The 12,418-nt window shown below is 41.9% G+C and overlaps 1 protein-coding gene across 2 annotated transcripts in view; it reads right to left on the bottom strand.

The window, feature by feature from the left end:
* LOC138804899 (spatacsin-like) overlaps window positions 1-12,418 on the bottom strand; it is a 59,553-nt gene that overhangs the window by 41,404 nt on the left and 5,731 nt on the right. Inside the window, exons 4-10 of one of the 2 annotated variants that reach the window (XM_069989421.1) lie at window positions 10,361-10,562; window positions 9,147-9,284; window positions 7,576-8,018; window positions 5,526-5,671; window positions 3,380-3,512; window positions 1,073-1,228; window positions 498-673 (exon numbers count right to left, since the gene is read on the bottom strand). In XM_069989421.1, coding sequence (XP_069845522.1) covers window positions 498-673; window positions 1,073-1,228; window positions 3,380-3,512; window positions 5,526-5,671; window positions 7,576-8,018; window positions 9,147-9,284; window positions 10,361-10,562 — 1,394 coding nt within the window. The remainder of the gene's footprint in view (window positions 1-497; window positions 674-1,072; window positions 1,229-3,379; window positions 3,513-5,525; window positions 5,672-7,575; window positions 8,019-9,146; window positions 9,285-10,360; window positions 10,563-12,418) is intronic. The other variant, XM_069989422.1, reaches the window with a different exon arrangement.

Raw genomic sequence — 12,418 nt, 5'->3', positions numbered from 1 at the left:
AAATAGCCAATCCAGCCAGGCGCTGGTGGCTCACGCCTGTAATCCTAGCTACTCAGGAGGCTGAGATCTGAGGATCGCGGTTCAAAGCCAGCCCAGGCAGGAGAGACCGTGGGACTCCTATCTCCAAATAAATCACCAGAAAACCAGAAGTGGCGCTGTAGCTCAAGTGGTAGAGCGCTCGCCTTGAGCTGAAGAGCTGAGGGACAGCGCCCAGGCCCAGAGTTCAAGCCCCACGACCGACAAAAAAAAAAAAAAAAAAAAAAAAGAAATAGCCAATCCATATAGCAGATAAAATTAAAAAAGAGTTTGTTAGACATAAGTTTGAAGTTATGCCTAAACATTCTCAAACCAATAAAATAAACTCTTGGCAAAGATTCTCAATCTCAAGTGTAAAGGTTCTAAATCACAAGTGTAAAAATTCTAAATTCTATTTCTTGTGTTGCTTTCTCAGATCCTTTGAATCTGACAAAACACGTATGATAATTACTTATACTTACTTCACAGCTGAGTCTCTCCCATGCATCATTCTCTTTTACTGTGGGGATATTTTTATTGATAACATATTCATCCTTAATATCTGTTAGCTTCCAAGGAAACTTTATCATAAAGGTTCGGAGTTCATTGATGTAGTTTGTCAAAATGTTTACTCCTTTCTGTAGATCTTCATCTAGTTCTGTGAAAATCACCCATGTGCCATTCCAAGTGCAAGGGTGTGTACATGCACATACACAAACATAAAAGGGAGAAAAAGTAAGAAACACACCATGACTTGTTACAAAGAATTCCAGACAATGGCAAAATTCAAAATCAGTATTTTCAAACAATGTTTGAGGGTTTACTCTACTTCTAAGTAGCTGTGTGTTAATATAATCTTTTCCATACTCTTCACAGTGACAAGTCTCATGTCTTTGTGCCAACTTTGTATTAAAACCTCTTTCACTTACTCATTTTTACTCTACATTAGCAAATGGAACTACACTGGTTTTTAGGCTCTTCCATGTAACATCAGTGATTCTATCTGTGTCTTGACACAAGAACCGTGCAATTGTCCCGTTCATGCTGGTAGTCTTACCTTCAGTATGAATAAAAAGTTCCTTTATTTGTTTATTAAGGAAAGACAGTGTAAGATGAAGCAGCTGTTCTGAAAAGTGTTTGCTCTGGGTTTCAGAGTCACTTTCTCTAATTGCTGCACAAAGTAAGTCCAATGCTGGCGTCAACTCTTCCACATCTGAGAAAGAACCAAAGAAATGAACATGAACAACACTAGATTACTCTCCCCAAATTAACACATCCAAAAATACAATATTGCATTATAAAATATAAAGACTTATTTTTACAAAGCTCAAAAGACTTTCATGAAGACTTATTAAACTTTTTCTAATAATTATTCAATAGCTATAATTAACTACCAGTTTTCTGACCACCTATCTTAGGTATTATATTAATACCTTGTTTATTTTAAAAACCTAAGGAGGCTGGGTTGTATTCCCCTTAACATAGATGAGAAAAAGAAAACTAATGTTCAGAGAGGTAATTTTTTTTTTTTTTTTTTTGCTCAAGACTAGTGCTGTACCACTTCAAGCCTCAGCACCATTTCCTGATTTTTTGGTGTTTTTTATTATTGTTTTTTGTCGATCTTGGTGCCTGAACTGTGGGCCTGGGCACTGTCCCTTAGCTCTTCAGCTCAAGGCTAGCGCTCTACCACTTGAGCCACAGTGCCACTTCCGGCTTTTTCTGCTTATGTGGTGCTGAAGAATCGAACCAAGGGCCTCATGCAAGCAAGGCAAGCGCTCTACCACTGAGCCACCTTCCCAGCCCCATAGAGGGTAATTTTTAAAGTACATAGAAGAGCTAAAATCTGAACTTGATTAAGTTTGTCTTTCCTTCCCTGTAATTCCCTCTTGCTGGGAAATTCTTTCAGCCATCTTCTAGACTGGGTCATCACACTCTCTGTGGGGGCCATAGAAAAGTAAACTTTTCTAAGCAGAACATACAGCTTCAGAGACTGGTACCAATGATCCAGTAGGTAGTTAACCTGGGAGCCCAAAACTCCTCACCTTTCCCTTAAAAACCAGTCCTCAGGCTGGATTGTGGCTTAGTGGAAGAATGCTTGCCTAGCATGCATAAAACCCTGGGTTCCGTTCCTCAGTACTACATAAACAGAAAAAGCCAGAGTGATGCTGTGGCTCAAGTGGCAGAGTGCTATCCTTGAGCAAAAGGATCTCAGGGACAGTGCCCAGGACCTGAGTTCAAGCCCCAGGACTGGCAAAAACAAAAACAACAACAAAAAAAAAACAGTCCCCCCTTGGGGCAAATACAGCAGTTTTTGGTTATGGCAGCTCTTGAGAAATCATGTCACAACACATCTATCTCATCTGGCAGGCAAATTAATAAGCTTTACTTCTTTCCAAAACGCTGCTCTCATTATTTGTGAATTTGGCAGTGTGTCTAGGGACCTAGCTTTCTCTTTTTTAAAATCATGCACCAATTATGGAAAACATGGGTTGTGGGGGCTGGGAAAGTGGCTCAGTGGTAGAGTGCTTGCCTTGCATGCCTAAGGCCTTGGGTTCGATTCTCCAGCATCACATAAGCAAAAAGAAAAAAGCCGGAAGTGGCGCTATGGCTCCAGTGGTAGAGCACTAGCCTTGAGCTGAAGAGCTGAGGGACAGTGCCCAGGTCCAGAGTTCAGGCCCTTCGACCGGACCCAAAAAAAAGAAAAAGAAAAAAGAAAACATAGGTTTTCCACTAGGACAGTATAAAGGAACAACTACAGTCAGGGAGACTTGGGTCATCCTGCCAGTGTCTGGGTAAAAGATGGCCATTAGACAGTCAGACATGGTGCCCTAGAAAAGTTCAAGCAACAGGGAGCTCTGGCAGGACAGGGCACAGTGGTCAGAGGCCTTGCCCTCCCTGGAAAAGAGTGAGTCCTATCAGCAGAGACATGACTCTATTAGAGCACCTGTCTAACGGTATGAAAGTGAGAGGCCCTGAATTCAAACCACAATTACTGCCAAAAAAATAGAGAACAGAAAAATGAAACAGCAGCTAAGCACTAGTGACTCACACTGCAATCCTAGCGACTCAGGAGGCTGAGATCTGAGAATCACAGTTCAAAGCCAGCCCAGGCAAGGAAAGTCCATGAGACTCATCTGCAATTAACCATCTGAAAACCAGAAGTGTTACTGTGGCTCAAAATGCTAAAAGAAAAAGCTCAGGGACAGTGCCTAAGCCCTAAGTTCAAGGTCCACAATCAAAAAAGAAAAAGAAAAAAGGAAAGGAAAAAGAAAAGGAAAAGGAAAGAAGGGAGGGAGGAAGGAAGGGAACAGTAATTTAAAAGTGATTAGAAATGGTAGCTTCGAATTAGAAATCTTTTACTTACTTTTTAAATATAAACTTGATGGAGCATGATGAAACTGACCATCTACAGAAGATTTGGGGGACAGAGTAAAAAGATTTTCTTTGCTCTTCAAGAAGAAATCTACTGTGTCTAGCTGACGATTTTCTATCCCAGCCTAAAATTGGAGGAAATGAGAAAAAAAAATTACTATAGGAAAAATAAAATCCAGGATTCAGAATATTTGGTGGGGTGGAGGAGCTGAGGAGGTAATACTGGGTTTGAACTCAGTGGCTGTTGCTTACTAGCAAGTGACTACCACTTGAGCCATACCTCCAGCCCTAGAACACAGATTTTTGAACTTTACAACTTGGTATGCTGAGACTAGAGTAGATATGAGACTATGATTTTTTTCTTTTTTTTTTGGTTGGTCATGGGGCCTGAACTCTGGGCCTGAGCACTGTCCCCCAGTTCTTCAGCTCAAGGTTAGTGCTCTACCACTTTCTACTTATGTGATGCTGAGGAATAGAACCCAGGGCCTCATGTATGCAAGGCAAGCACTCTACCACTGAGCCACCTTCCCAGCCGAAACTATTTTTGCTAGGTTCTAGTGAGGACTCTGAAAACGATGATGCAATCTGTACCTGAAAGAGGAACCAATGGGTACTACAAGAAACTCCATTTTATCTCTCTAACCTGGTTCTCTGAGTTATTTCCTTTCTAGTTTATCTTAATTTCCAGGAACAGCTAACTTTGTAAACATTCACCCCAGGACAGGAATCAAAGTGGTAACCATTTCCCTGGTGCCTGAAGGACCCCCATATTATCAGACCCTCAGGTAACAATCATTCAGCCAAAACCATTTAAACCACACAGAACATCTTGGCTCTGTCCTTGTTCTTCCCATATATAATCCTGAAAATATTGTTAGCTCCTTGAAGACTAGACTAAGACATTCATCTGCCTGTCCTTCTCAGTGTTAGTCACAAAAAGTACATCTCTTTCCTGCTTCACTGTCACTCATCTCTCTCAGAATGGACTCTAGGTTGCTTTAGCAGTAAAGCCAGACTCAGGCAGATGGGTCACAAGTTTTAGGAATTTGAACTATATGAGACACTGTCAAGAAAAAAAGGAAAGAGTTCCTGTCTTTATTAATATGGGTCTGGGCCACTCACTCAACCACCATGAGTCTGTTTATCTACAAAACAAGAGAACAAAACTACCCAATCCATCTCATGTGGCGGTGGTTGTTTTGTTTTTGTACCTTTTTTTTTTTGGGGGGGGGGGAGCTTTCTTTTTTGGTACTAGTGATTGAACCCAGGACACTGCACTTGGTAGGCAAGTGTTTTGCCATTGCACTACATCCCAACGCTCATGTAGTTTTTATAAGACAATTCAATAATGTCTACAGAAAATGTCTGAATTATACAGTCCTATATATAATCAGACTATATCTTTTAAAGCTGGATAGAAAAGACAGGAAGTATAAGTTAGGAACAGAAGATCATTACTGTGTAGCTCTCCATGGCCTGCTTTCATTTCATTTAGTCTTAGCATATTGTTGCTTCCATTTTCTGTAGCAGTCTTTCTAAAATAGTATTACTGTTAAGTGGAATAAGAAAGAAACTAAACCTGAGTAAATGAATAGGTAAAGACTCTAGTTCTTGGGGCTGGGAAGGTGGCTCAGTGGTAGAGCGCTTGCCTTGCATGCCTGAGGCCCTGGGTTCGATTCCTCAGCACCACATAAGCAAAAAGAAAAAACCCGGAAGTGGCGCTGTGGCTCAAGTGGTAGAGCACTAGCCTTGAGCTGAGGGACAGCACCCAGGCCCAGAGTTCAGGTCCCCCCCCCAAAAAAAGACTCTAGTTCTTGCCTGGCACTGATGGCTCATGCCTAGCTATTCAGGAGGCTGAGATCTGAAGATCATGGTTCAAAGCCAGCCTGGGCAGGAAAGTCTGTGAGACAGATCTCCAATTAACCACCAGAAAACCGGAAGTGGTGGTGTGGCTCAAGTGGCAGAGTGCTTGCTTTGAGCTAAAGAGTGGAGAAACAGCAACTAGGCCCAGAGTTCAAGCCCCCACAACTGACAAAAAAAACTATAGTTCTTTTGGCTGCTGGACTAAATGAATTCTCTCAGATCTTCAAGTAAGACTATGTGACAGCAGTAAAGTCCTTCAGACACTGAATTCTTACCTCTAGTGCATGGATGGGAATTGAGCACCTCCCCCAACCATTGAGATGACAAAGAGAATCCACAGTGCTGGCACTTCCATGGATCATTAGTCTGTTTAAAAATTCCTCTTGAGTTAAACCAAACAGAATCAGAGAAAGCCCATTTTCTACAGGAAAAATGAAAATTACCAGACTTAAACTTGGGATCTATGACTTCAATTTTACTTCTAATTATCACTATTTCAGTGTCTTAATTACAAATAAATTTATTAGACACCCTGTATTATTATAGTATTAATTCATGCTTTTCTATGACTTATAAGTCAAAGTCTTATAAGAACAATGCATTAGGGCTGAAGCCTAATTAGGGTACTAACCTTGAGTGAAAAAAGCTCAGGACAGCACCCAATCCTTAGTTCAAGGTCCAGGGTAAAAAATTCAATCTTTATTGCTCTTCAAACTTTAGCAATTCCTTCAAAAAATTTTTTTTGTTGTGTGTATACCAGTTCTAGACCTTGACATTCTGGTCTAGACAGTGCCCCTGAGCTTTTTTGTTCAAGGCTAGTGACTTACCACTTAAGCCACAGCTCTACTTCCAATTTTTGGGGGCCTAATTGGAGATGAGTCTTATGGACTTTCCTGCCTGAGCTGGCTTTGAACCATAATCTTCAGATCTCAGCCTCCTGAGTAGTTACAATTATAGGCATTAGCCACCAGCATCCAGGAAAAAATGATCTTAATTAAAAATCAAATACATGAGACAATGTTACGAAGACTAATATCAATCAGAGTGCTGTTGGCTCATGTCTATTATCTTAACTACTCTGGAGATTAACAGCCAGAGGACTGTGATTCAAGATCAGCCCATCTAGAAAAGTTCAAGTCTCCATCTCCAAAAAGTCAGGCAGGAGGCATCATTCAAGCAGAAGAACACCAGCAAAGTAAGCCAAGCAGAGCAAGCATGAGGCCATGAGTCCAACACCCATCTCCCAGTACTGGTTTTAAAAATCATTCCTCTGGAAGAGCTCAGGGACAGTGCCCAGGCCCAGAGTTCAAGCCCCATGATGGGCAAAAAAAAAAAAGTAAGGGAGATATTAGGGCTGGGAAGGTGGCTCAGTAGTAGAGCGCTTGCCTTACATGCCTGAGGCCCTGGGTTCGATTCTTCAGCACCACATAAGCAAAAAGGAAAAAGCCAGAAGTAGTGCTGTGGCTCAAGTGGCAGATTGCTAGCCTTGAGCTGAAGAGCTGAGGGACAGTGCCCAGGCCCAGAGTTCAGGCCCCACGACCAGACCCAAAAAAAAAAAATCATTCCTCTGTGAATGATTACTACTGAAAGACCCCCTCCCCAACCAACCAGGCCCTGAGCCTCTTTGTAGGGGAACAGAGTTTTGTATCTAACCAAGCTATTTCTGGCTTCTGTAACATGCTTTGCTAAGAAAATTATATTACCCCACACTCTCCCTTTGATAACTAACCTCACCAGTTAATCAATAAGCCCCACATCCTGCTAACTAACTCCACCCCGCAGTCGGCCTCCCTGGTATGAACAAATGACAGGTGCTAACTCGGATAAAGGTCACTTCCTCATTACCAAGGACTGGAGACACACAACTCGGCACCGGGGGACCCCATCAGAACAGTAATTGGCCAAGGTATATGATTTGTTTCAAAAGGATTGGCTGCCTGCGTGCAGACCTAGTTGTAATACTTTAAATTTACTGGCTAAAAAGTGCGGGCTCAGCTGTAACAGACTAAGGGGTCCCATAAAAGACCATCCCCGAGACTGCTCGGGGCTCCCAGCCACTGACCCGAACCTTGCGGATCTCGAGGTCACGTGCACCTGGGAGCCTGGGCATGCCCAAGTAAAACCCTCTTGCCTTTGCATCTGCTGTCGTCTGACTGGTGCTTGGGGCAGGGAGGTCCTGATTTGGGGGACACCCGAAGTCAGGGGTCTTTCACTACTTTTGAGGTAAAAGTGGTCAGCAGTTAGCACCAAGGCAGCAGAAGTGAAACACATCAGGAAAGCAATCCTCTTAGCAAAATATTTGAATCTCATAGAAGATATTCTCACCTTTCACTACGAGGCACAGTTGCTGGTCGCCGCTACTGTCTACAGGAACACACTTCTGGCCAAGCGAAATACACTGCATGCCCTGGGTCTCCAAATCCCAGAGGATAATGGTGTAGCCAGCAGTCTCCTCTACCCAAGTAAATAGTGCAGTAAAGCCTGTTACAGACATACATTTCAGTTCTCTGGGCTGCTCTTGTTCACTGAGGTGCATTATCTTCCATGATTTTCCTGGATCACTGGTCTTGGCATGATCTTTCTGGGGCAAAGTATAATGACCACACATCATACTCTGTGGGATAAAAGCCCAGCTTGGTAGTCTTGTGTTATGGCTATTAGGGGACTCCAAATGTAAAACATCCTGAAACCAGGGAACATTACAGGAAACCTCCAGTTTGGAGCTCTTCATTGTTTCATTCAGTGATGACAGCTGGGCCTCCCACGATCTGAAAGACAGCACTTAATCTGGTTACAGTGAATGGCATTAAAGCACTAAGCCACAGGCTGGGAAGGTGGCTCGGTGGTAGAGCACTTGCCTTGCATGCATGAGGTCCTGGGTTCAATTCCTCAGCACCACATAAGCAGAAAAAAAACAAAAAAAAGCCAGAAGTGGCGCTGTGGCTCAAGTGGTAGAGCGCTAGCCTTGACCTGAAGAGCCGAGGGACAGCGCCCAGGCCCAAAGTTCAGGCCCCACAACCCCAAAATAAATAAATAAATAAATATAAATAAAGCACTAAGCCAGGATAAAGATGTTCAAGGGGCTGGGAAGGTGGCTTAGTGGTAGATGCTTGCCTTGCATGCATGAGACCTTCAGTTCTATTCCTCAGCACACATAAGCAGAAAAAGCCAGAAGTGGGGCTGAGTCTCAAGTGGTAGGCCCCATGACCAAAAAAAAAAAAAAAAAAAAAATGTTCTTCATTCTTCACTTTTTTTTACAAGTTTATTTAATAGCTTTTTTTTTTTTTTTTTTTTTTGGTGGGTCATGGGGCTTGAACTCTGGGCCTAGGCACTGTCCCTCAGTTCTTTAGCTCAAGGCAAGAGCTCTACCACTTGAATCACAGCACCACTTCTGGTTTTCTGGTGGTTTACTGGAAATAAGAGTCTCATAGACTTTCCTGCCCAAGTTGGCTTTGATCCTTAGATCCTCAGATCTCGGCGTAGCTAGGATTACAGGTGTGAACCACCAGTGCCTGGAATAGCATTTTTTACTAATAAAAAACATGAAGTTTAAATGCCCACAAATAATTATGTGTAACATTTGGTGTACAGATGAATAAAGACAAAAGGCTGCTAAATAAACACTAGAACTAAATAAAGGCATTATAATTATGAATTTTAGGACTATAGAAGAAAAATTATCTGGCTGAGGACAGTGGGATCTTGTTTAATGTGCATCCCTTCCCAAGATTTCCCACCACTAGACCAAAATAGCTACCCTCTGGTTCAGAGAATCTAAGGCTCTACAAAATATGCTCTTTCAAAATTAAGTATCTATCATATAAAGACCTTTAATGGAAAAGTGCAGCATCAGCATGGAAAAACAAAAAACAAAGAATAAAACAAAATCCAAGTACCTATCAATCTGGAAGGAAAACTTGGTCAGTTTCATGTTGTAGAGAGAGTTAACAGGATCATCTTCATCTATCCCCTTAGGTCGTTCAATTGGAAGGTCTTCTAGTGTTCTTTCACATAGTAGGTGTTCTGGATATTGCCTACATTTAAAAATAATAATAGCCATGGTAAATCCCCAGCCAGAAAAAACATCTTGTCAGATGTCTTTTTTTTTTTTGGGTGGGGGGGGAGCCAGTTGTGGGGCTTGAACTCTGGGCCTGGGCGCTGTCCCTCAGCTCTTCAGCTCAAAGCTAGCCTCTACCACTTGAGACACAGAACCACTTCCAGTTTTTCTGGTGGTTTATTGGAGATAGTCTCATGGCTGGCTTTGAACTGTGATCCTCAGATCTTAGCCTCCTAAGTAGCTAGGATTACAGGCATGAGCCAATAGTGCCTGGCTTGTCAGATATCTTAAAAAGGAACATGAATTCCAATAAAAACAGTATTCCAAATCACAAAAACAGCAATTGTTATTTTAAGTCTGAGACCAGGACTCGAACTTGGTACCTGCCACTTTCACTCACTGACTAGCACTCTACCAACTGAGCAACGCCTCCCACCCCAAAAGCAGCAATTTTAACAGCAAGGTAAATCCCATTTCTCTTCCAACTCACTGCAGGACAAGAGGTGAGTGGAAGATGTGTAACAAAAAGGAGCTTTTAATGCTGGACAATTCTGAAAGCTTTTAAAAATGTAGTAACATAACTCATATACTTTATATACCACACAAGTATCAAAACTTTCACGTACAATGTAAAATATAGTCCAACAGTCATTTGGATACATTTGTATATAGTACAATCTTACTATGACATAGCTGTAACATGATCTAACTGCATAGAAAAAGCTAACAAGCCGGGCGCTGGTGGCTCACACCTGTAATCCTAGCTACTCAGGAGGCTGAGATCTGAGGATCGCGGTTCAAAGCCAGCCCGGGCAGGAGAGACCGTGAGACTCCTATCTCCAATAAACCACCAGAAAACCGGAAGTGGCGCTGTAGCTCAAGTGGTAGAGCGCTCGCCTTGAGCTGAAGAGCTGAGGGACAGCGCCCAGGCCCAGAGTTCAAGCCCCACGACCGACAAAAAAAAAAAAAAAAAGAAAAAGCTAACAAGTCAATTTTTACTTTCTATGTCCCTAGTTATTAACCCCAAATTAGAAACTGCAGTTAACTACATACCTGAAATACAAGTTTAAGTTAAGTGCAATTGCAGAGCTGGAGCTGCTGACAAGCACCACCACATCTAGGTCTTGAGACACTTTCAGTGAGGCCAAGGAAGAAATCTTGGCCAGCTCCTGCTGCTGCTCATTATGTATAACTTCTTGGAGAAGTGCTAAATCCACATGTGCTATAGCTGTGCCTTCCACAGTATTAAAAATATCTGAGTTGAGAGTTAAAGATAAATGTCAGTTGGGGCACAGCAGTCAGTGAGAGCTCACCTACCCACAAGTGTGAGGCCCTAGAGTTCAAACATCAGTTTCATCAATTACTCAACCACTAAAAATACAGGATGGACAGTGCTACAGACATTGCTACAACTCTATCGGCTGTATAGGTCATTAGGCATAACAACAAAAGACTGGATACTGAAGCAGGTCTCCATCATCATACCAAAATAAGTGAAGTTAATGGCACAATAAACAACCTGATGCAGAGTTTATTCAATAGTTCCTGTTCAAACCAGATGTGGTAATGCGCGGACACAAACACACGTATAATCTCAGCTGAGACCAAGGCAGGGGATCAAGAGTTCAAGGCCAGCCAAGGCTACATAGCAAGACAGTCTCCAAAGGAAAAACACATAGTCTCTGCTGGATACTCACTTCATGCCAAAACCTGAGCAAGTACTAATATTTTCTTCTAGGGTTCTATAGTAATACTGTCCAAGAAATTAGATAACCCTAAATTAACATTTATATCAATATGCTCAAATTGCTTCAACATGTAACTAATACTAAAAACAGGATTTCAGACTTTCTCATCCAATATACACAAAATATAATCTCAACAGGTAATATATTAAAAGTGAAAATATTGGGGCTAGGAAGGTGGCTCAGTGGTAGAGTGTTTGCCTTACATGTATGAGGCCCTAGGTTCAATTCCTCAGCACAACATAAGCAGAAAAAGCTGGAAGTGGCGTGTGACTCAAGTGGTAGAGCACTAACCTTGAGCTAAAGAGCTGAGGAACAGCGCCCAGGCCCAGAGTTCAGGCCCCATGACCGACCAAAAAAGTGGAAACATTTTATACTTTTGCTCACAAGTGTCCAAAATCTAGAATTTTTGCACTCATAGTAGACCTAAATTTGGATATTAAACTTTCATCAGAAAAATCTGATTTGGCCAGGCTCAATTAGTTACTCGTCTTGAGATCTAGAGAATAGAGGCTTCAAGCCAGCCTGGGCAGAAAAGTCTGCAACACTCTCATCTCCCAAAATAACTGACAAGCTGGACACCAGCCTATAAACCTAGCTACTCAGGAAGCTGAGGTCTGAGGACTGCAGTTCAAAGCCAGCCTGGACAGGAAAAGTCCATAAGACGTAGTTACAATTATGCACCAAAAAGCTGAAGTGGAGCTGTGGCTCAAGTAATAGAGCATTTGCCTTGAGCAAAAAAGCTCAGGCACTGTGTGGCACTGTGCCTAGGTCCTAAGTTCAAGCCCCTGGACTGGCACACACACACAAACATAACAGAATCATTGTAGGAGATAAGTCATGTTATATACATACATGAAAACATATGTATCATAAGCAATCACTTAAATCCTTCTTAAAACATGGATGTAACAGATGCTCAGGAAGTATATTTTGAGCTATTTGAAAGAAGGAAAATCACTATTTGAGGCTAAGCTGGGCAAACTTAGTGAGACCTTATCTCAAAAACAAAAAACCAACAAGTACTGGAAGTATACCTCAAGTGGTACTGTGTTTGCTCAGAAAGATTGAGGTATAGTGCTTGCTCAGAAAGAAAGAGACCCTGGGTTCAAGCCCCAGTTCTGCCCCCCCCCCAAAAAAGTATATAAAGTATATTTATTTTAAATGAAAAAGTCAGAGCATGTACAATTTTAAAAGAACACATAGAAAACTAACTTTAAAATACATCTACACATTAGAAAATATAAGGTGATATGGTTGAGTATTTTAAGCTTATAAGCATTTTTTTTCTGAAAGGTCTTACTGTAAAACTAACCACTCTCCATACCTCCCAACCCTTCAAAGCAAAAGCCTAAATGGCTCATCT

This window comes from Dipodomys merriami, unplaced genomic scaffold, assembly GCF_024711535.1.
Source record: "Dipodomys merriami isolate MVZ:Mamm:240054 unplaced genomic scaffold, mDipMer1.0.p SCAF_379, whole genome shotgun sequence".
NCBI classification, from domain to species: Eukaryota; Metazoa; Chordata; class Mammalia; order Rodentia; family Heteromyidae; genus Dipodomys; species Dipodomys merriami.
This window is presented reverse-complemented; position numbering and strand designations above follow the sequence as displayed.